At 41.7% G+C, this 24,071-nt stretch overlaps 1 protein-coding gene across 1 annotated transcript; it reads left to right on the top strand.

Moving 5' to 3' along the window:
* Nucleotides 1–3,916: 3,916 nt before the first annotated feature.
* On the top strand, nucleotides 3,917–20,766 carry PSMB1 (proteasome 20S subunit beta 1). Its single transcript, XM_065930945.1, has 6 exons — nucleotides 3,917–4,081; nucleotides 7,115–7,222; nucleotides 12,069–12,150; nucleotides 14,491–14,620; nucleotides 19,396–19,502; nucleotides 20,479–20,766. The coding sequence occupies exons 1-6, from the start codon at nucleotides 3,969–3,971 to the stop codon at nucleotides 20,662–20,664; spliced, it is 726 nt and encodes a 241-aa protein (XP_065787017.1). The 5' UTR covers nucleotides 3,917–3,968; the 3' UTR covers nucleotides 20,665–20,766.
* Nucleotides 20,767–24,071: the final 3,305 nt, after the last annotated feature.

The following is a 24,071-nucleotide window of genomic DNA, read 5'->3' on the forward strand; positions in this document are numbered from 1 at the left end:
CAAAGGATTGGAGCTTCAGCATCAGTCATTCCAATGAATATTCAGGACTGATTTCCTTTAGGATTGACAGGTTTAAGCTCCTTGCAGTCCAGGGGACTCTCTAGAGTCTTCTCCAGCACAAGAGTTCAAAAGCATCAATTCTTGTTCAAAAGCATCAATTCTTTGGCGCTCGGCTTTCTTTATAGTCCAACTCTCACATCCATACATGATTACTGGAAAAACCATAGCTTTGACTAGACAGACCTTTGTTGGCCAAGTAATGTCTCTGCTTTTTAATACACTGTCTAGGTCGGTCATAGCTTTTCTTCCAAGGAGCAAGCATCTTTGAATTTCTTGACTGCAGTCACCATCTGCAGTGATTTTGGAGCCCCCCAAAAATAAAGTCTGTCACTGTTTCCATTGTTTCCCCATCTATTTGCCATGAAGTGATGGGACCAGATGCCATGATCTTAAGGTTTTTGAATGTTGAGTTTTAAGCCAGCTTTTTCACTCTCCTCTTTCACTTTCATCAAGAGGCTCTTCAGTTCCTCTGCACTTTCTGCCATAAGGGTGGTGTTATCTGCATATCTGAGACTATTGATATTTCTCCCGGCAATCTTGATTCCAGCTTGTGCTTCATCCAGCCTGGCATTTCACATGATGTAGTCTGCACATAAGTTAAATAAGCAGGGTGACAACATACAGCCCTGATATACTCCTTTCCCTATTTGGAACCAGTTCATTGTTTCATGTCTGGTTCTAACTGTTGCTTCTTGACCTGTATACAGATTTCTCAGGAGGCAGGGAAGTTGGTCTGCTATTCTTATCTCTTTAGGAATTTTCCAGTTTGTTGTGATCCACACAGTCAAAGGCTTTGGCCTAGATAATAAAGTATAAATAAATGTTTTTCTGGAACTTTATTGCTTTTTTGATGATCCAGTGGATTTTGGGAATTTGATCTCTGCCTTTTCTAAATCCAGCTTGAACATCTGGAAGTTCTCAGTTCAAGTACTATTGAAGCCTAACTTGGAGCATTTTGAGCATTACTTTATTAGCGTGTGAGATGAGTGTAACTGTGCAGTAGTTTGAACACTCTTTGGCATTGCCTTTCTTTGGGATTGGAATGAAAACTGACCTTTTCCAGTCCTGTGGCCACTGCTGAGTTTTCCAAATTTGCTGGCATATTGAGTGCAGCACTTTCACAGCAGCATCTTTTAGGACTTGAAGTAGCTCAGCTGGAATTCCATCACCTCCACTAGCTTTGTCCGTAGTGATGCTTCCTAAGACCCACTTGACTTCACATTCCAGGATGTCTGGCTCTAGGTGAGTGATCACACCATTGTGGTTATCTGGGTCATAAAGATCTTTTTTGTATAGTTCTCCTGTGTATTCTTGCCACCTTTTCTCAATATCTTCTGCTTCTGTTAGGTCTATACCATTTCTGTCCTTTATTATGCCCATCTTTGCATGAAATGTTCCCTTGGTATCTCTAATATCCTATGGTTCATTTAGGCATAATCACAGGTTGTAATGCTTGTTAGCTTGCTTCCTTTGTACTTCACATAATCAATGAGGTTCTGTGCTCCTTAAGGATAGGAAAGATTTTACAAAATTTTTGTATCCAAGACAGTACGTGAATAAATACAATACTTCTCTGTCCATAACCATCAAAGAAAACCCTTTCTTTTACCCTTTGTTTACAGTAAAGTATAGGAAAAGTTTTAATTAAAAAAGTACTTTTCAAAAAATCTTTTTCTGCTTCCAGAATTGCATGTATATATCAGGTAGTCCATTCTATATTAGTCAAAGGCTTGCTTGTTTTTTTAATTAACATTTTTAAATTGTAAAATATGATATTCACATAAAGTATGTAGACATGTATACAGATTAATAGATGGTATTAACTCAAGTAAGGGCAGTACAGGAACCAAGACTTCCAGATGTACAAGCTGGATTTAGAAAAGGCAGAGGTACCAGAGATCAAATGGCCAACATCCGTTGGATCATAGAGAAAGCAAGGGAATTCGAGAAAAACATCTACTTCTGCTTCATTGACTTCGCTAAAGCCTTTGACTGTGTGGATCACAACAAACAATGGAAAATTCTTAAAGAGATGGGAATACCAGACCAGCTTATCTATCACCTGAAAAACTTGTATGCAGGTCAAGAAGCAACAGAACCAGACATGGAACAATGGACAGGTTCAAAATTGGGAAAGGAGTACATCAAGGCCGTACACTGTCACCCTGCTTATTTAACTTATATGCAGAGTACATCATGCAATATATGGGGCTGGATGAACCTCAAGCTGGAATCAAGATTTCCTGGAGAAATATAAGCAACCTCATATATGCAGATGATACCACTCTAATGGCAGAAAGCAAAGAGGAACTAAAGAGCCTCTTGATGAGGATGAAAGAGGAGAGTGAAAAAGCTGGCTTAAAACTCAACATTCAGAAAATGAAGATCATGGCATCTGATCCCATCACTTCATGGCAAATAGATGGGGAAAAAGTGGAAACAGTGACAGATTTGATCTTCTTGGGCTCCTAAATCACTGCAGTGACTGCAGCCATGAAATTCAAAGATGCTTGCTCCTTAGAAGGAAAGCTATGACCAATCGAGACAGTGTATTAAAAAGCAGAGATGTCACTTTGCTGGTAAAGTCTGTACAGGCAAAGCTGTGATTTTTCCAGCAGTCATGTACAGATTTAAGAGTTGGACCATAAAGAAGGCTGAGTGCCAAAGAATTGATGCATTTGAACTGTGGTGTTGAAGGGATTCTTTAGAGTCCGTTGGACAGCAAGGAGATCAAACCAGTCAATCCTAAAGGAAATCAACCCTAAATATTAATTGGAAAGACTGATGCTGAAGCTGAAGCTCCAGCACTTTGGCTACTTGATGCAAAGAGCTGATTCATTAGAAAAAAACCCTGATGCTGAGAAAGAATGAGGGCAGGAGGAGAAGGGGGGCAGCAACAGAAGATGAGATGGTTGGATGTGACCGACACAATGGATATGGGTTTGGGTAAATTCTGGGAGATAGTGAAGGACAGGGAAGCCTATCGTGCTGCAGTTTATGGGGTTGCAAAGAGTTGGACACGACTTAGGGACTGAACAACAGCAACAAAGGGTTCCCCTGGTAGCTCGTTGGTAAAGAATCTGCCTGCCAACACAAGAGACACAGGAGATGGGTGTTCGATCCCTGGGTGAGGAAGATCCCTTGGAAGAGGAAATGTCAACCTACTCCATTATTCTTGCCTGTAAATATCCCATGGACAGAAGAGCCTCCTGGGCTATAGTCCATATGGTCGCAAAGAGTCAGACACACCTGATCAACTGAGCAGGTGCACGTTAAATCAAGTAAAGAAACCCAGTGTTGCTAGCACTACAACCTCTAACCCATCCTTAGCCAAGCAGGACCTTTCCCTCTAGCCAAAGTCAGTTTATTTTCTTGCTTTGGCACATTCCTCAGTTGCTTTATCCATTCTGCAGTTTATGGACATTTAGCTCATTTCCAGTTTGGGGCCATTAAGAACATCTTTATGAACATTCTTACACGTCTTTCAGGCCAGGGTACATACCTCGGTGTGAAACTGCTGGGTCATGATGTGTGTGTATTTTCAACTATGTCAAGTAATGCCAGCCCCTTTTCGAAATAGAGCTGTACTAATTTACACTCCAATAGAGTCGTCGAGTTTCCGTTGCTCCATAGTTTTTCCAATTTGTTTGTAAGCTCAGACTTTAAAATTTCTACCCATCACGAGTGACTTCGAACGTCTGCCTGGAAAAGAAAGCCTGCACCTCACTGCCAGGTCTCTTCGAAGAGCGGGCGCTGGCTACCGACTGAAAGGCAAGGGCTCTGACCTCCAAGAGCAACGACTGGCGCGAGATAGAGCGGCCGGAGGCAGCGCCGCGGAAACCGGAAGCGGCACAATTTCCGGTCGAGGCAGCCATCTTGCCGTGAGACAGCAGGAGCGGAGCCACGGGATGTTGTCCTCCGTTGCCGCGTACTCGGGCGCGAGCCAAGACCTCGCCATGGAACCTCACAGCGCCGTGGGCCCTTTGCAGCTGCGCTTTTCGCCCTACGCTTTCAACGGAGGGTAAAGCCCGCAGAGCCGCCGCTTTCTCTTTCTTCCTCCATATCCCTGCTTAAGCCTGTCTGCCTGGCGCTGCCCCTTCAGTCTCAGGCCTCCCTCTCCGAGGTTGCTCGGCTATGTCTTGCTCTTCAGGACTTCACCTTATAGGCTGGTCACTGGATCTCGATGTGGACGACCAGCTTTACGTAGACAGCAGATAGAAATTTGACACCTGACCTCCGCTTTGGAAGAGTTTTAAAAATGGACCTAACGTTTCCTTTCTGTCTGAACGTGTTTCTCGATCCAGCAGGCACGGGGCAGGTTGAGCAACTGAGATTAAAGAGTTAGGTTTGATTGGCCATGTGATTAGATGTAGTTGTATCTAGCTAAAAGGTCTAATCAAATCACCATTTTGAGTTGTTTTAAATAGCAAATAGGATTACTTGCGCAGACTTAGTTTCATTGATCAGTGTTTATTTCTAAGTGTTAACATAACTTCAGGGAAAAAATACTCAGAAGGAGTACCTTTGATTATGTGTATTCTTGCATGTTGTATTTAAGTTTTCCTTTTTTTTTTTTTTTTTTTAAACTTACCAGCTCCATCTTAATACTTTTCCTTGATAGTGCACTAAAAGAACTAGGGTTGTGGAAAGACACTCAGTTAGGACTCCTAACTGGGAAGAGCTGTGTATTTAAGCATCGTTTATAGTTTGCCAGCCAAATTTTGTCCTTTGAAAGGTACACACCCAATTAATTAATCTGGTAATCTTTAAAGACCATCTGATGACCAGATTAACTACTCAGGTCCTTATGGGTTTGAGGGCTTCCCTGGTGGCTCAGATGGTAAAGCGTCTGTCTGCAATGCTGGAGACCCGGGTTTGATCCCTGGGTCGGGAAGATCCCATGGAGAAGGAAATGGCAACCCACTCCAGTACTCTTGCCTGGAAAATCCCATGAACAGAGGAACCTGGTAGGCTACAGTCCATGGGGTCGAAAAGAGTTGGACACGACTGAGCGACTTTACTTACTAAGCTTTACTTTATGGGTTTGAAATTTTAATGTAGATTTTTGGGGTACTTGCAAAGAGGGTGGAAGTCTACGATTTTAGCCTTGTCTCTGACACTAAAGAGCAGTGTGTTCTTTGGTACCTACCTCTCAACTTCTTGAACCCAGATATCCTTATCTTCCTTTAGCTACTCATAGTTTGAGAGAAGAATCAAAAGAGAAGCATTTTGTAGATTGAAAGCAGGTGTCTTTTTAATCCTCATGATGACTGACTGTTAGATAATATATATCTCAATTTTACAAATGAACTTGGGCCCTTAGAAGTTAAATTTTGTTAGTCATAGTGTGAATAGTGTGAATTTGAACCCCAGGACTTGAATCCATATCTGTGTTGCTATGAAGTTTATGAATACTTTTGTCATTGCACTTTTAAATATTTCCTGTGACAACTAATGCAGTGGTGGGATCACAAAATGAGTTATTACACCCATTTCATGAGACAGTTGGAGATTCTGCTTGAGACTTATAAGGTATTCAGTATTTATTGCTCACTTTCTAACCTTTGTAATCCAATTACTGCTCTAAAGTTAGTGCTTATGGCTTTCTGATATTAAATTACCTTTTCTTAGTCTGTGTTCTTTTCCTTGCTGGCTCTTGGGCAGCCTTTGCTTCTACAAAATAAGACTTAGTCCTGTGTTTTTTTCTACTCTGACTGAATGTGGTTAAATTCCAAGTGATTAGCCTGTGCATTTGTCACTGAATACTTTAGGATTATGCCCTTTAACTCGGTCAACCTTTAACACAGGAACTGCTAGTATCATCAATTTGATAATTTGTCCAAGGTCACAGAGCTGTTAAGTGGCATGGACAGGTTTTAGGTAACTTCAGAGTCCAGGTGATCATACTTATGCCAGAGGGATCATAGCTAACACTTAACTGGAGGACCAGTTATGTTTCAAGCACTGGTATAAGGCTTAATAATTTAGTCCATTTAATGCTTGTAACACCCAAATAAAGTAGCTACTGTTGTGATCCGTGATATGTGTTTGAGGACATCGAGGCCTTGAGAAGTTAAGCACTTGACTATCTCATATCCTCTAAGCAGGAGAGTCAGACTTCGAACCCACACAGTCTGCTTTTAGAGCTCATCCTCTAGGCCCCCACTGAACAGAGCCACAGAGGGAAAAGGTTGTTCTTTGTTGGTCCATTTTCCAACAGATGCTTGGGTGTCTCCTGAGTGCAAGACAATTATATAAGGACTTGGATATAAAGAAATTAAAAACATTAAGCCCTGGGACTCCCCTTGTGGTCCAGTGGTTAAGACTGCCCTTCCAAAGCATGAGACACGGGTCGGGAAACTGAGATTCCACATGCTGTGTGGCGTGATCAAAAAATAATAATAAAAACCACATTAAGCCCCTCTTCCTTGAGCTCAGATATCTTGTGTTGTATCACTGTCTACACCTCCCCCAGCAGGCAGGGCCATGGCCTTTGGCCATTTTATAGTATCAGTGATTGTTTAATGATACATATTAATCAATGATATGTTTAATTTTTTGACGATAGTGATAATTTAGTGATGTTTGCGCTTAGTCGCTCAGTCATGTCTAGCTCTTTGCGACCCCTTGGTCGCATGGACAGGCTCTGTCCATGGGGATTTTCCAGGCAAGAATACTGGAGTGGGTTTCCATGCCCTCCTCCAGGGGATCTTCCCAACTCAGGTATCAAACCTAGGTCTCCCACGTTGCAGGCAGATTCTTTACCATTTGAGCCACAAGGGAAGCTGGATGTTTCTGTAATCTTCTGCTAAGGAACCTTTGCTCTGATTTGACTTGTGTTTTTAAGGGAATCCTTAAATTTTTTTTTTTCCCAGATGACTTGTAGCCAGGGATCCTTTCCCATGACCTTTTCCTCTTCCATCTGAATCCTGCACTTGATTATATCTAGTAGATTTTATCTCAGTATGTGCTATGGAGCATTTTTATATTGGGAAAAGTGTTATTAATGTCCAGAAGAATTCATTAATTTTGTTTTTCCTTCTTTTCTCCTCAGTACTGTATTGGCAATTGCTGGAGAAGATTTTTCAATTGTTGCTTCTGACACTAGATTAAGTGAAGGGTTTTCAATTCACACACGAGACAGCCCCAAATGTTACAAATTGTAAGTAAATATTTCTAAGGACATGTTTTCAGCACCTTGTGATGATTTAATGCAGCGAGAGATTCAGGTTTTAAATGATGTGTTTCATGAATTTTTAGGTTGCCTGTTTGGAGCTTAGCTTGCATTTTGTTAGAAAATTATTTTCTAGTAATTCAGTATGTAGTCTTCGTGATATTTTCCATATCTAGGTACCAACAGTGTTTTTGGTAACAAATATTTTTTACTCAACATCTTATAAAAAATTTCAAATATACAAAAAGGTAGGATAATTTTGTAGTCAGTGCTCATATACTATCATGTAGATCTTATCAGCATTTTATTGTTACTACTTTATCATGTATTTTAATCCTTCTGTGGGTCCTTTAATATATTGGATTCTTTTTTAATCTGCACCTTTAAAAAAAAAAAACCTAAAACATTCAATCTACCCATATCTTAAGCAGTTATATATATCCATAGCTCACAGTTTTAGTGGGTGGCTATGTTTTTTCTAAAACATAAGAAAATAAAGTCACGTGTACTGGGGTCGGGGGGAATCTGCATAAATTACTAACTAAGTGCACCTTACATTAGCAGTTAACAGTGGTTTGTATTTAACATTTTTGGACACAGTTGAAAATGGTGGTTACTCTTAGGTTAGTACACAAGCGCTTCTTAATCCTGTATTCTAGCAGGAGTGGACTGATGAGGTTCAGGTCCTTTGGGTGGGCCTTGTGGTGCTGCAGGGCATGGCCCAGCCCACACCGTAACCCAAAGCACAGTTAGCTTGTCTTCATCTTCCCAGTTCCCTTTCTGTCCACTTCCATCTTTTGATACCCTTTTCTCTTCTCTGACTTGTAGCATGGTGGTGATTTAGTTGTTAAGTCGTGTCCGACTCTTACGACCCCATGGACTGTAACCTGCCTGGCTCCTCTGTCCATGGGATTCTTCAGGCAAGAATACTGGAGTGGGTTGCCATTTCCTTCTCCAGGGGGGGGTCTTCCTGACCCAGGAATCAAACCCTGGTTTCCTGCGTTGCAGGCAGATGATTTATCGACTGAGCTATCAAGGAAGCCCTTGTAGCATACCCATGCAACAATTTTTGTCTTTTAAGATGTAACTTTTATAAAGTGAAACTAGTAAATATCATGAATAAAACTTAAATACGTAATGTTATAGATACTGTCCTTGTACAAGAGTGTGCTCATCTTTGTAACATTCTGTTTTAGCTTGTGTGCCTCCTCAGTGAGTACTCTCTTTTTTTCGTGTGAGTACTCTTGCTCTTTTTTTTTTTTTTTTTAAATGAAATACTTCAGGTATATATAGAGAGAACGGTATTACTTCTGTGTTCCTGTCGTGCATCTCAGGCACTGGGTCACACATGAATTGCTAGCATGCTCCTGATCCCATGCCCTTTGGGGCTCACCTAGAGCCTAGCCCACCTCTTCCCCCACTTGTTTGAAACTTATATTTACTCTTTATTCTTTGCAGAAAAACTCTTCTTCATTTAGGTACCTAGATATTTGGCAAAAGCATCTTGAAGCTCGGATTTTGTCTTACCCTCCTGGTACTATCAGCCGTTCTTGGTGGTACAGGCAGTGAAGCCTTATGGTATATTGGGGTCTTTGGCTCAGTGCAGTGAGGTTGGTTATAGAGAGATCAGGAAATGCTGGTGATGACCCTAGAAGTGTCAGTGGTCTCCCCAGTTGGACAGGTATGTTTTGTGTGAATCATTCTTTTATTTCTAAAAGAAAGGGCCTCTGCTGATTATTTCTTGATTGAATGGGCTTAGGTTTCCTTATAAATATCAAGACTTAGGAATTAACTTTTGAGGTGTCAATTCATTTCAGTTGCTCAGTCGTGTCCAACTCTTTGCGACACATGGACTGCAACATGTCCGGTCTCTCTGTCCATCACCAGCTCCCAGAGCTTGCCCAAACTAATGTCCATCGAGTCAGTGATGTCATCCAACCATCATCCTTGTTGTCCCCTTCTCCTCCTGCCTTCAGTCTTTCCCAGCATCAGGATCTTTTTTCAGTGAGTCAGTTCTTCTTCACATCAGGTGGCCAGAGTAATGGAGCTTCAGCTTCAGCATCAGTCCTTCCAATGAATATTCAAGACTGATTTTCTTTAGGATTGACTGGTTGGATCTCTTTGCAGTCCAAGGGACTCTTAAGAGTCTTCTCCAACACCACAGTTCAAAAGTATCAGTTCTTTGGGCACTCAGCTTTCTTTATGGTCCAACTCAGATCTGTACATGACTACTGGAAAAACCTGGGCTGGAAGAAGCACAAGCTGGAATCAAGATTGCTGAGAGAAATAACAATAACCTCAGATATGCAGGTGACACCACCCTTATGGCAGAAAGTGAAGAGGAACTCAAAAGCCTCTTGATGAAAGTGAAAGAGGAGAGTGGAAAAGTTGGCTTAAAGCTCAACATTCAGAAAACTAAGATCATGGCATCTGGTCCCATCACTTCTTGGGAAATAAATGGGGAAACAGTGGAAACAATGTCAGACTTTATTTTTGGGGGGCTCCAAAATCACTGCAGATGGTGACTGCAGCCAAGAAATTAAAAGATGCTCACTCCTTGGAAGGAAATTTATGACCAACCTAGATAGCATATTAAAAAGCAGAGACATTACTTTGCCAACAAAGGTCCATCTAGTCAAGACTATGGTTTTTCCAGTGGTCATGTATGGGTGTGAGAGTTGGACTGTGAAGAAAGCTGAGCGCCGAAGAATTGATGCTTTTGAACTGTGGTGTTGGAGAAGACTCTTGAGAGTCCCTTAGACTGCAAGGAGTTTCAACCACTCCATCCTAAAGGAGATCAGTCCTGGGTGTTCATTGGAAGGACTGATGCTGAAGCCGAAACACCAATCCTTTGGCCACCTCATGCGAAGAGTTGACTCATTGGAAAAGACCCTGATGCTGGGAGGGATTGGGGGCAGGAGGAGAAGTGGACAACAGGATGAGATGGCTGGATGGCATCACTGACTCGATGGACATGAGTTTGAGTCAACTCCAGGAGTTGGTGATGGACAGGGAGGCCTGGTATGCTGCGATTCATGGGGTCGCAAAGAGTTGGACACGACTGAGCAACTGAACTGAACTGGCAAAACCATAGCTTTGACTAGATGGACCTTTGTTGGCAAAGATACACAAAAATTTTATTAAGTACTCTCTGGTGGGCATTTGGGTTGTATTTGTTTTGTTTTGGAGAGTCATTAAAATAATGTGTATACTTACACATGAACCGAGAGCTTATCTTCACAAACTTGCATGAGTATATCTGTAGCAGTGGAATTTTTGAGTGAAAGTGATGTGCATTTAAGTTTTTAGTACAGGCTGTCAAACATCCTTTCTAAGAGTTGGATCAGTATACACTCTTTCCCACTTTCTGAGAGTACCCAATTTTCACAACCTCACTAGCATTAAACATTATTATTCTACTAGGCTGAAATCGTGTCTTGTTTAGATTTTAATTTATGAGTGGTATGGAGGCTCTTTTATATGTTTATAGTAACTTGTGTCTCTTTTTATATGACTTTCATATAATTTAGGGGCTTCCCTAGTGGCTCAGACAGTAAAGAATCTGCAGGAGACTGGGTTTGATCCCAGGATCAGGAAGATCCCCTGGAGAAGGGAATGGCCACCCATTCTAGTATTCTCGCCTGGAGAATTCTCCTCCTGGACAGAGGAGCCTGGTGGGCGACAGTCTGTGGGTTTGCAAAGAGTTGAACACAACTGAACACTAAAACTTTCGTGTAACTTACCTGTCTTTCCATCATAGGTTTTTTGTTTTTCGTATTGAGGTATAATTGACATTTGGGGGCTTCCCAGGTAGTGCAGTGGTAAAGAAGACAACTGCCAATGCAGGAGGTACAAGAGACGCAGGTTTGATCCCTGGGTCAGCAAGATCCCCTAAAGTAGGAAATGGCAACCTGCTTCAGTGTTCATGCTTGGAAAATTCCATGGACAGGAACCTGGCAGGCTTCAGTCGTGGGGTTGCAAAGAATTGGACTCGACTGAGCACACACATACCTAGTTGACGTGTAACATGTTAGTACTTCCTGGCATATAGCATAATGAGCCCATAGATGTGTATATTGCAGAATGATCACAATTAGTCTGTCACCACACAAGTTATAACATTTTTTTTTCTTATGATGAGAACTTCTAAGATCTACTCTCTTAGCAACTTTTAAATATACAATACGATGTTATTAACTATGCACCTTATCCCCAAGAGCCATTATGCTGTTAATGCATTTCATATTTTTAGGAACTATTTGTAGAATAAGGAAATTAAAAGTAGACTTTGGTCTGGTCGTGTATACTGCAAATATATTTTCTTAGTTCTTTCTTTTTCTTTTTGGCTACACTGAGCAGCTTATGGGTTCCCAGTTCCAGGAATTGAACCTGGGCCGTGACACTCCCAGTTTCTTTGTGTTTTATTTTTTTAATTCAAATTTTTATAGAAGTTTTCATTTTTTCTGCAGTCAAATCTATGAAGCTTTCTGTGTGGACATTGGGTTTTATTATATGTAAATTGGCTGCCCTCAACCTAACCTTATTTAAAAAATCCAATCATATTTTCTTTAGTGCATTCATACTTGCATTTATTCTCATACGTCTTTATCCACCTGTAATTCATTTGGTATAAGGGGTGAGACTTCTGAATACAGGAATCCCCCCTCCATGTGCCTACATGTCTTGAGTAATTTTAAATTTTAAATTTATTCACTGAATGGAAATGGGAGTTTGTGAGTTTTAAATTTAAAATTACTCAAGACATGTTTTACTTTACTGTCAAACCAACTGTTCCCTGAAATGTGTTTTTGTTTTGTTTTGTTTTTTTTAACAGAACAGACAAAACAGTCATTGGATGTAGCGGTTTTCATGGAGATTGTCTTACCCTGACCAAAATTATTGAAGCAAGACTAAAGGTAGATGCTTTTGTACATGTCTACACTGATGAAAGCTAATAACAGCAATTCTTTAGATTATTTTAAGCATACATCATGGCTATTGCTAGCTGGAGAAGAACTAGTTTTAGCAGGTGAAACTTGAACCTCCCCTACAAATGACACGATCGTGTTAATACAGCCATCATCAAAGTAGCATAATGTAAAATGACAGCAAGTTCCTTTCTGTTAAAATACACGTACAGTATGAAGTGAAGGACTGTCTTTCCTTTTTGAGGTAGACTGGAAGGGGTTTCTTCTGAAGATACTCTTCTCAGAAATGAAGTAAATCAGTTTCTGCAGAGGAGACAGGCTTTTAGACCGGAGCTTGGTTTGAAACACCATCAGCCAACACATCACGCTCTCTTGACAGCAGTGTACTCTTAGCATGAACAGAAGGACGAGCCAGCTGTTTGGACTAGAGGCACAGTCATTATCACCTAACCCCTACCAGTCTTTAGTTGACAGCCAGCTGAGGAAGGAGATCTGACACAAGGTGGATGGGAGTGCAAGAGAACGGGTGGGGTGAGGGAGACGGAAGAGAATAAGATAGACTAGCCTGCAGTGGAATCTTCAGAGGGGCTGACGCTGCACCACCTGTGTGTCTCTGGGAGCCGTGGGTGTTTGAAGAACGAGGGAACTGACTTGACAGAAGCAAAGGCAGGTCTAGATGTTGATTCTGGCCTGTGTATACTAGCAGCGTTGGCTTCAGATCGCTTCAGGGAGAGCAGGATAGTCATTTGGGCTGCACTCATACAGATTTTATCAGTGATGGCGCTCTTCTTAGTTCGTAAAGTACAGGGTTAGGGCAGGATTCTCAGTCACCGTATGTCGGTACTCAGAAGTGTAGCTCTGTTTCTTAGTTATATAGCTTGGTAACATTTTAAAATTCCTATTCATGATACTTGCAGTAGCAGTATTACATCTTTTTAGTTTTCATATTTAATTTCCTAGGCTGTATATTATAATAATTTAGTAGTTGGTAAGTTCAGCTGGTACATGAAAAGGTTAGCAGGGTTGGTGTTCTGTTTTGCCTGCTTGTGGATAACCCTTAAGATCACGAGTAAGGTTATTGGAGTTATGTAATGAATTTAACTGACACTTAACCTTTTTTAATGTGTAGAAATGATTTCATTGAGTATTTACCAATTGTTAACATTTATTTAAAATCTATTGATACTGAAAGCTGTAGTGACGTAGGTATTGACGTCTGTATGATTCCTAATGTATATTTTGTAAATGACATTTAGAGGACAAAAATAAAGCTGACATGGAAGGTAGTGTTTTGTTAATAAAATTTCAAAAAGGTAAACAGTGAGTTCAACTCAATGCACAGTACTTGAAAATTTTCTTTCACATATTGTGTAAATGGTGAGGTGAATAAATACTGGTGCTTGGTTTTGAAATGAAATGAAGAATTTTCTTTATAATCTTGGAAAAAAGTATTTGTATTCATCAACGTATATAAGTAGCCCATTTCTCCTCTTTCTTCAGTATTTTAATTGTCATTGTTAGATTTTATAGCAGTTCTTAGGTTTCTCTTTAGAGATGTTTGCTGTGGCTGACAAAGAAATCGGTGAACTTAAATTAATTTTATTGGATAATTTAAGATTGCCAAGGATGTAGTAAATCTAGGATCAGAAATCACTGTGTCAGGTGCTATTTTGGTTACTTCTGTTCTGGTAGATGCTCTAAGGATTATGACCCTGCTCTCTGCTGGATTCATGCAGAGTAGAGCTGCCCCCGTCTCTCGCAGATACCCACTGTGAAAAGAGAGAGGCTTGTCTGAGTCTGATCAGGAGTCAGCCGTTTGGTTTCTGTGACAACTGTTTAAGTCTGCCCTTGTGCAAAAACAGACACTAACAATATGTCGTGAATGAACAAGGCTGTGTTCCAGTGAAACTTCACCTAAACAAGTGGTGGGCTGGATTTGGCCCATGAGCTGGATTTTCCTGACCACTGTCAGTTTGCACAGTGGAGAGCTGAGTTTGGAATATCCTCTCCAGGTTGCCTCATGTGAACTTGTGTGTATTTGCTCTTGAGTTAGAGGGCCTGAGATGAGGATGGCATGGAAAGGAACCTCCAAACTGGAGAGCTGAGGGCAACTTGGTGTTCTCTCCCTGAGAAATGTCTGTAGCCCTCACAACGATAGGACATAAAATAAAATGTTTTTGTATTATTGTGTTGTTTAATCATGAAAGGAACAGGCGTCCTTTCTCATTTCACCAGGAAAGCGTTCATTCCTTTCAGTTTGCTGTTCATTGTTCTAATCTTTAGTATGTTCTGCCTCTACACGCCTGTTGGTTCTGTTAATAATTGCAGATGTACAAGCATTCCAACAACAAGGCCATGACCACCGGGGCGATTGCTGCGATGCTGTCCACAGTCCTGTACTCCAGGCGCTTCTTCCCCTACTATGTCTACAACATCATCGGGGGGCTTGATGAGGAAGGTAGGACGTTTCCTTTCTGGGTGATAGAGTGGGTAGCATTTCTTACATGTGTGTTTCCATCCAGAGCTGATAAAAACTGGATACCATCTTACCCAGCAACTTTATTTTCTCATAATTAAGGCAGTGAAGAAACTGAAGCTAAAAGGGAAGTAAAGGATTATCCAGTGAGACACAGCAGGTCTTGTGTTAAGTGAATTTTGGGCGTTCAGTTCTTTTACAGATATTTCCTCAAGATCTTGCATGAGTTCAGTAATAGATGTTTAGCATTTTAATCTTCCAAAAAGAAGCTTGACTTGGAGAAGCTTGACCTAAATATGATTCATGACATTCTATGACACTTCAGTAACATGCATATTTGATTTCAAAAAGTTGTTTTGAAAGTAATGTGTAAAAGAAATGCTTTTCCACCAGTGTTCTTGGGTCATTTTTGAAACACCTGTTTAATTTTCTGTCAGAGTTGGACCAGGAGGGCCAGGGAAAATCAATGTTGTTACTTGACATTTTCATGCTTGTATTGATCTAAAGCTGTGTTACCCAGAAAAGGCAACAGTGTTTTTCACCAGATCTGATGTGAGTGAACTTTTAGTTGCTTCTAAAAATCAAATACCATCTCCCAGGACAGATCCGTGCGGCTGTTTAGAGTAGTCCATTCTAAAAAGAGGGCTTTCCTGGTGGCTCAGATGGTAAAGAATCCACCCTACTATGTGGGAGACCTAGATTTGATCCCTGGGTTGGGAAGATCCCCTGGAGCAGAGGGCATGGCAACCCACTCCAGTATTCTTGCCTGGAGAATTCCCATGGACAGAGGAGCCTGGTGGACTACCGTCCATAGGGTCAGCAGCTGATCGAGCACAGTTATATCTGATTTGAGTGTCAGGCTAATAAATTCAGATTTTACCAACATGAATAGTAGCTGCTATTGAATTTCAGCAGGCAAGACAGTGTCTTTGAGTTGTTCTGAGTGTCACTGATTTGAGAAACCACATGTGTACTGACTGGCAGAGCTCAGGTTTGGATCTGTTTGACTTCAGAGCCCTAGGCTTTGATTTCCATGTGCCAACACTCTAGCTTGCTTTGGTGGTATTCTCAGGCTTTTCTAACCTTTTTCTCTCTCCTAATCTTGTCTGGTTTAATTTGATTTTTGTTCCTAAGAGGAATTTCTGTGTGTAGTGAAGTAGTCCTTTGCCTTCTTTTCCTGTTTCCCAGGACAGTCTTCAGCACTTTCACTCCCATCCTTTCCTCTTGCTTGGTTTATTTCTTTGTTTAGTGGAGTGCATTGCTAGAGAAATTTCTGAAGAAAGGCATCGGGAGACCTTTTTGAGTCTTTGCTTTTAGAGTCTTTTCTCTATCCTACTGTTTTTTGCTTTTTTAAAAAACTTTCCCCCACATGTTGTCTGGCTGTTTGAGGTTTTTTTGTTCTGCTCTGAAGATGTTCTCAACTTCAGTGCCTCGCTCTTCACTGAACTCTTTCTGTTTCCTCCATCATTAATTTCCAAGAGCTTTTTCTTAGTTTCCAGCTCCTTTATTTTTTTTAAGTATCCTTTTTACTGCTAGATTTTTGAGGTACTTCCTTTGAAAGGTTCTCTGCATTTTATCAGATTGCTTTTTTGGTCTTGTTTATTTTGGCTGCGCTCTTCTATATTGGAGGCTTCCTTCAGATTTCTTTTGATATTGATTGTCCATTCATACTGAAGAGTGATAATCAAAATTTGGTCATAAAGGCATGTGGTGGAGTGGCTCATCAGCTCTCCATTTAACACTTCTGTTCTTAAACCTACCTTTTACCCTGTCTGTGCCTAAGCCTTGTGCTTCCAAGTCCAGAGCCTCCACTGAGGCTTGAGACTGTTTCCTGTCTTTTGTGTTGGAGGTAGGCTGTATTCCTGATGGAGACGCTCAGGACACTGGGTCAGCAGCTGACCGAGCACAGTCCGCAGCTGCTGCTTAGACCGCTGTGCCTTCACCTCTCCAGTTGCAGTCATGACCTCTTTTAAAAGAATCTTCCCCCAGGTTAACAAGGACTTTGGTTTTTCTGGAACAAAAACAGTAATGCTTATAGAAGTAGTCAAATAGTATTGTAAGATACAAAGATAAAAGTGGGTATCCCCGAAAGCCTGTCCCTAGAGGTAATTACTGTTAAACTTCTTGGTATGCATATATGCTTGTGCACTGTGTAAGTAGGCCATAGTTCACATGTTTTTCCTTGACTGTACAGTGGATGTTTTATCACGGGGGTAGATCTATGCCGATGGATAAAGACGTGGGTGGTAATTTTATGGGCAACACATGGGGTAGAGCTGCACCACTGGTCCTCTGAGAGTCATCTACATTGTTTCCAGTTTCCCTAATATAAACAATACTATGCCTCCCTGTATATAAAATTTTGTGTACTTCTCCTGTTATGCTTATCTCCCTGGAAAAAATTCCTGGAAGTTGAGTTTCTAGATCAGAGAATATCTGTGTCTTCCATTCTGCTGTTACCACATGCTTGCCCATTAGAAAGGGTCCTGCACTCACCAGCAGGGGTGTGAGTACCATTTTTGTCTTTTGTTTCGGGGTTTTCTTGTTTTGCTTTGGCATCCCAACCAGTATCAGAATTTTAACACATTTTGAAAGTCTTTGCCTAGTAAACACATTGTTGTAATTTATGTGTATTCTTTGTTTCTGTTGAGCTTGGGTGCTTTCATGTTTATTGCCCTTTTCATTTCCTTTTTGGAGACGGCCCAGGTCTTGGTCGCCCCTTGTTCCCAGGTCTTGGTCGCCCCTTGTTCCTTAGTCTTTTTCTGGCTGATTTGTGACAGCTGTTTTCAGCTTACGTTACAAATGTCTCTTGCTTTTTCTAAGGGGTCTTGCACATATTCTACTCTTCGTTTTCCTCAAAGCTGTCGTGTGTGGTTTGCTGAGATTGGCTTCCCTCGGGTAAATCTTTTTACATATATATAGTTTTATTTAGTCATGTATGGAATTTTGGCTCTGCCGGGTGCTTGTTGCCGTGTGCGCTCTTCTCTGGTTGTGGCGAGTGGAGGCTGCTCTTTGTTGCAGTGCTCGGCCTTCTCTTTGCGGTGGCTTCTCTTGCGTGGAGCACGGGCCCCGGGGCGCGTGCCTCCTGGGCTCTTTAGCACAGCTTTAGTAGTTGTGGCCCTCAGGCCTGGTTGCTCCACAGCGTGTGGGATCCTCCCGGCCCAGAGGTCAAACCTGTGTCTCCTTCATTGGCAGGTGGATTCTTTACACTGAGCCACCTAGGAAGCCCCCTTACCCTTGAGTAAATTTTTGGGACCTTGTTTTACTTGTCGCCTATTGGCCTCATGAAAGATAACATGAGGTTTGGTTTTATCCTTTGTCTTTTTATCCTTTATCCTTTGACTTTATCCTTCATAGCCCTTTGCTTATGTGTTGAAGTTGGTGAGCTTGCTTGCTGCAATCTGGGTTCTTGTTCTAAGCTTACTTCTAGCAGAACACTTCTTCAGGTTTTCTCAGATGTTGCCTTCTTGGTGGGGTTATTAGGCTTAGGGTTATGTTTATGTAATTCTACAGAATTCTGCAGGAATCTGTTTTTAAGTCATACTTTATAAATGACTCATGAGTTCTCACACTCAGAACACAGTTGTTTTTAAAAGTTATAGTGACATGTGTTCTTTTTAATACACTCAATACCAAAGCTTATAAAGTGATTCCCTTTCCTCGTCTCTTAATCCCACAAAGATGAATGAGTACAGTTCGCGTATTCCTCTTTCCGTGTGTTTCTCTGTGCCTGTGTAAGTGTGTGTGCTGCTTCCTAATGCCGTTAATGGAAATGAAGCTGCCGTGCACGCTGCTGCTCTTCCTCTGGCTCGTCCTGTGGGGGCGTCCCGCAGCTGCTTCCTAGGCTGTATTGCTGTGTGGACATAGCATTTTCTGCTCATGGATTTTAGGGTGCTGGTAAATTTTTGATCTTTCAGAGATAAATAAATGATCCTGTACATACTGTTTTGTGTGTTTATATAAGCATTATTTGTAGGTAAATTTTAATTCTGTAAGTGAAATTGCTGGATCATAGGGTACATACTTTTATAGTTTGATGGATTCTGACTCCAGTGGCATGACAGTTTAATACTTACTTCAGGAGAGCCTGAGAACCCATTTACCTACCCCCTGACAGGTCTCTGTAACTGTCATGATAAGAATCAGTGTACTCAGGTTCTGTTTTTCTTACCGCCAAAAAAGCACTAGTGTTTTATACTGCTAGTATAAAACAAGTGATTACATTTTCGGCCAATCTAGCCTTTTGCATGTGACATTTGTGTTCTTCTGGAATTTCTTCTTTATTAAATTGATTTTTTTATGGTACTGATGCTAAAGATGTACTCACCATTAGTCTAAAAACACATAATAAGTTTTTTGTGCTTCTGCTTATATTTAACACTAGGAGAATCTTAAATGCATGTCTGCACTGCAGCTGCACCAGTTAGTTTTCTAGGAATGTTGTGAGGAGTTTGGTGCAGAACTTAAGAGTAGCAGCTGTGACCGCTAACACCCCATGTGCACAAGGCGCCCCATCACGGGTAGTCGGTGACAGCAGCTTTGAGAGTATGAAGCTCCTTGTGGCAAATGCCATCGTGGACAGGAGTGGGCAGGAGGGCCTCCAGCTGCGTTCTGAAGGGAGGGGAGGAGCAGACCGCGCTTCTTAAATTTCAGCCAAGTTGATAGTCCATATTGCATCACATTTTGATTAGGTTTATTTTACCATAATTTGGGAATGTTGTCAGGATGCACTCTTACGGAGACTTTTCTTCTCTAAGGGAAGGGAGCCGTGTACAGCTTTGACCCGGTAGGGTCCTACCAGAGAGACTCGTTCAGGGCTGGAGGCTCAGCCAGTGCCATGCTGCAGCCCCTGCTTGACAACCAGGTAAGGAGACTGCATCCAGGAGGTGGTGGGTGAACCCAAAGTGCCTTCCTTTGCCTTCCCTTCATTAGCTAGGGGAGCCGAGAAATCACGGCTTTTTTGTACTTCACTGCTGAGCTTGCTTGGTTAATTGGCTTCACCCACCTTCTTGTCTCTGTTCTGCTGGTTCTCCTGTGGCCACTCGCTTATGTGGCTCCAGCTTCTTCTTGTTCTCGTGATTTCGGGGTGCTTCTGTCTACAGTGGTTGGTCCATGTTTTCACTTCTCCTTTTGCCATTTTTATGTGGAGATCATGAAAATGCATTTCTTCCCCAGTCTCTCCATTTCTGTCACCTCATTTTGTATTCTGACTTCCATGTATATTTTTAATTTTTCCCTTTTCTGTTTTTGCTGGCTGCATTCATGCCTGCATGGCATCTTGCCTGGATCATTGTGTTAATTTTCTAGCATCCTTTTTGCCTCCTAGCTTACTTCCCTGTTTCATCCTCCTTGCTTTTTTGAAATAATGTGCAGTTACTTCTGCTCATTGCTTATCTACCACATTTTTCTGTCTCTGTATTCCACTCAGATCCTTGAAATGATGTGCCTCCCCATCTCCACGCCTCCATCTGGAATGTGATTCCATCCTTTTAACTCCAGTTTATCTGTTAGGATTCCTCTACTCAAATACATTTCCTGGGGGGGCTTTCCTGGCTCTATTTTCTTTTTAGTTTCAGCACATTCTATAACCATACTTGGCTTTCATGTGTCCACCCCTCTGCTGTGTGCTTCTCAGAAGTGGGGACTTTGTCTTAGTGGATGCTTGTCAGGTGTCAGGTATGGGTAAATTCAGCCAGGTCTAGAAACATTTCACTTGGGGGACATTTTAAGTTTGTGTGATGTATTCATTTTGACTCCTGAGACCTATGAAAGCTTTGGGGTAGACTAGACCTCCTTTGTGTGATCACATGATGCCTCATCCAAGTTTCCTGTCCCACTAGGTTGGTTTTAAGAACATGCAGAATGTGGAGCATGTCCCGCTGTCCTTGGACAGAGCCATGCGGCTTGTGAAAGATGTCTTCATTTCTGCTGCTGAGAGAGATGTGTACACTGGGGACGCACTCAAGATCTGCATTGTGACCAAGGAGGGCATCAGGGAGGAGACTATTCCTCTGCGGAAAGACTGACTTCTGGGCCCTTGTCACTGATCAGCTGAAGACTGGCCAAGTTTGTACCTTGAAACTGTTGGACTAACTTGTTTTATTAAAAAATAAAGCCCCAAGCACTTATTTTGTTATAACTTGTCTTCTTTCAGGACAGAGCTAGGAAACAGAATTTCTTTTTCCTTTCATTTTCTTCATTCTTGTATTTTTCTGTCATCCAGAGCTAAGCGGACTCTTTTGGTCAGTTTATCATCTTATGATAGTCATCTTACAAAGAACATGTTTAGAATTTATTTAGTCCACCTAGCTTGCCTTGATGGACAGATTACCTTTAACTGTCTCAGTTTCATTGAGAATGAAATTAATGTAAGTAGAGTATGCTAAGATCTATCATCCCTGGAATGACTATTTTGGAGGAAAATCTTCAAGTCAACCAAAACAGAATAAAATTGTAAAAGCAAATAGCCCTTTATATGGACTTTTGCCTGTAATCTGCAATAATTGTTATAAACAGTTAAGAAATGTTAAAATTGAGACCTAAACTTGGATAGAGCTGAAGTTTTTGCTTTAGAACTATTAAGTACATTCTAACTCTATTACATATAATGTTGGATTTGATTACATATAATTTGATGTTGAACAAATTATTTATTACGGTAGGGGGTGTGATTTGCTTTGTGGGCTAAAAAAAATGGAATTTTACTGTTGACTTTTCGTTAATTTAAATGATCAAAAACCCCTAGTGGATGCATATTTGAAATTTTGTTCAAGAAATACCTGTTGAATACTCTGTCCTAGGCAGCAGAGTGCATTGGTGACATCTCATTCATTTCTCTTAGGACATCACAAGTGAAAACCAGACTCTTCCATTCAAAATGTATTTGTCATCTTTATTATATAGTTATCCAGAGAAGCAGAAGAAATAGGATATAGATTTATTATTAGTAACTGGCTCGAGTGGTTCTGGAGACTGAGAAGTTCCCATTACCCGTTGTCTCCAGCCTCAAGACCCAGGGGATGTGGGTATGAATTCCAGTCCAAGTGTAAAGGCCTGAGACCAGGAGAATTGATGGGTGTGAGACCGTGTCCCCAAGGACAAGTGAAGACTGTGGTCCCAGCTCAACATGAAGAGAAAATGAGTGGATGATGCCCACCCAAATTGGGGAGGGCAACCTTTATATTCATCCAATTCAAATGCTAATCTCATCCAGAAACCCTCACAGACACCCAGAAAGAATACTTAGCAAGGTATTTGGAAACCCTGTGATCCAACCAAGTTGACATAAAATTAGCCATTAAAATTGTCAGCTATAGGTGTATTTTATTTGTTTCAAAGGATTTTCTGTTAATTCGAGATTTAATTTTTCACTACTTAAAATTATATAAATTTGTGCCTAAACTTTTCTATTCGGTCTTCACCTCCCAAGGTTTCTAGGACCATTTTCCCCCAACCACCAGGGGCAAATTATTTTAGCCTAATATTCCTCTAGACTAAATGTGGTTTCCCTGAAGGCCTTGTCCAGAATGTGCTAGACGTGAAACCTCCTAGAGCTACCTCTGACTCCAGTTGTTTGAGTGGCTTTTATGTTTTATTCAGTTACATGTGCTCACCTGAAAAAGGCAGCCTTTTAGCCTTTGATAGGTTGGAGGAGTAATTTGCTTTTACAGTTAGCCAGACTCATTAAGATTCCAGTGCCAGGTGACTCTAGTGGTAAAGAATCCACCTGCCAGTGCAGGAGACAAATGATTTGGGTTCAATCCCTGGGTCGGGAAGATTCCCTATAGGAGGAAATGGCAACCCATTCCAGTATTCTTGCCTGGAGAATCCCGTGGACAGAGGAGCCTGGTGGGCTACAGTCCATGGGGTTGCAGAGTCAGACATGACAGAGCAATTTAGCATGCTTGCAAGATTCCAGTGATAAAGCTCAATTATGTTGAGACTTGACTTTATAGATGAGTTACGTTCTTGCCTGCAAAACAGAATTGAAAGAATCTGATAATACTAGAAATTGTTGGGGGAAAACACTTAACTCAAGGCATCAGCCATGGCTTGATTTACATCCGCTGAATTGGAATGTTGTGTACATGTTTGTTTTTTCTTTCCTTGTCAGAGCAGAGATGCTGTTTTGCAGTCTGCTGGACAGGGCTGCCCAGTGGGGTAATGCTGGCTAAGCTGAGCCTGTGACAAGCAGGGGCCACATTTTCTGCTGTAACTGTGAAGGCAGCAGGCTGAGACGGTGACCGTGCAAGCCTGCTTGAGAAGAATATGAATTACTTGATAGGAAAATGGTCTTTATTTCTAAAATGTCTCAGTCATTTCCCTGAAGGGTTTTCCAGCTGTTTTTCTGTACTTGTTATTTAGGAGAACCCTTCTGACTCCGGGATCTACCATCCTGTCTGTGAGTTTCAAGGTGTGACTAGTGCATTCGTATATCGGAGCTGACTCGCTGGAAGAGACCTTGATACTGGGAAAGATTGAGGACAGGAAGAGAAGGGGGCGGCGAGATGGTTGGATGGAATCTTCGACTCAGTGGACATGAGTTTGAGCAAACTCAGAGATAGTGAAGGACAGGGAAGCCTGGTGTGATGTATCCATGGGATCTCAAAGAGTTGGATGTGACTCAGCAACTGATAAACAACAACATATTAGAATTACATAGAACACTTATTAGTAATTCCTGAGCTCACCCCAGAAATGCTGGCCTAGTTTCTGGACTGGGATGTGAAAATATGCATTAGAAAACTAATACCCAGGTGACACATAACACAGTTTGAAAACCCAGGAATCGAACCTGGGTCTCCTGCATTGCAGGCAGATTTTTTACCAACTGAGCTATAAGGGAAGCCCTAGGAGACTTTTAATGAGGGGTTGACTAGAGGTTTGACCTTGTACAGTTAAGAGGGGCTCGTTAGATGACCCATGAGTGTTTGGTGCTGGAGCCTGAAGTCCGAGTGCAGCAAAGGCTCCTGGGAAGGAACAATGGGTGTAAAGGGAACTCAACTGGATTGGAAACTACAAACTGGGGCATGAGGGCATTCCTACCAGCCTCACCACCTCCAAATCTTTCACTTTAGCGATGGCTGCAAGGGGCTGAGTTCCCTACACCCAGCACAGCAGCTAGGAGCAGCTGGAGAGGGTCTGGCAGAGCCGAAGTCACCACCACGCCCATCAGAGGGGAACAAAAGGAAGACGGCACTGCCCATCTTCCCAAGTTGGCAGTAGCAGGCCCACACCTAGCAGGTGGGAAGGACATTTAGGTTCCACCCACAGAGAAGGTGGCAACTGCCCATGGACAGTTTGGACCACAGGGAACCTGAAGGCAAGGAGAGCTGAGGGATAGGAACCTCCTCGCATTCTGCAGGTCAGGATGGAGGGTAGGAGAGAACTGTTAACCTCCTGGGGCTTGTTTTCTCTTGGACAGAGAGGGGCT

Source organism: Muntiacus reevesi, chromosome 3, assembly GCF_963930625.1.
Source record: "Muntiacus reevesi chromosome 3, mMunRee1.1, whole genome shotgun sequence".
In the NCBI taxonomy this organism is placed as follows: Eukaryota; Metazoa; Chordata; class Mammalia; order Artiodactyla; family Cervidae; genus Muntiacus; species Muntiacus reevesi.

Excerpts from the sequence above, each read along its gene's own strand:
- PSMB1 (XM_065930945.1), top strand. The coding sequence starts at position 3,969 with ATGTTGTCCTCCGTTGCCGCGTACTCGGGCGCGAGCCAAGACCTCGCC. Across the intron at positions 7,223-12,068 it reads AGCCCCAAATGTTACAAATT|AACAGACAAAACAGTCATTG; the intron begins GTAAGTAAATAT and ends TTTTTTTAACAG. Across the intron at positions 19,503-20,478 it reads AGCCCCTGCTTGACAACCAG|GTTGGTTTTAAGAACATGCA; the intron begins GTAAGGAGACTG and ends CTGTCCCACTAG.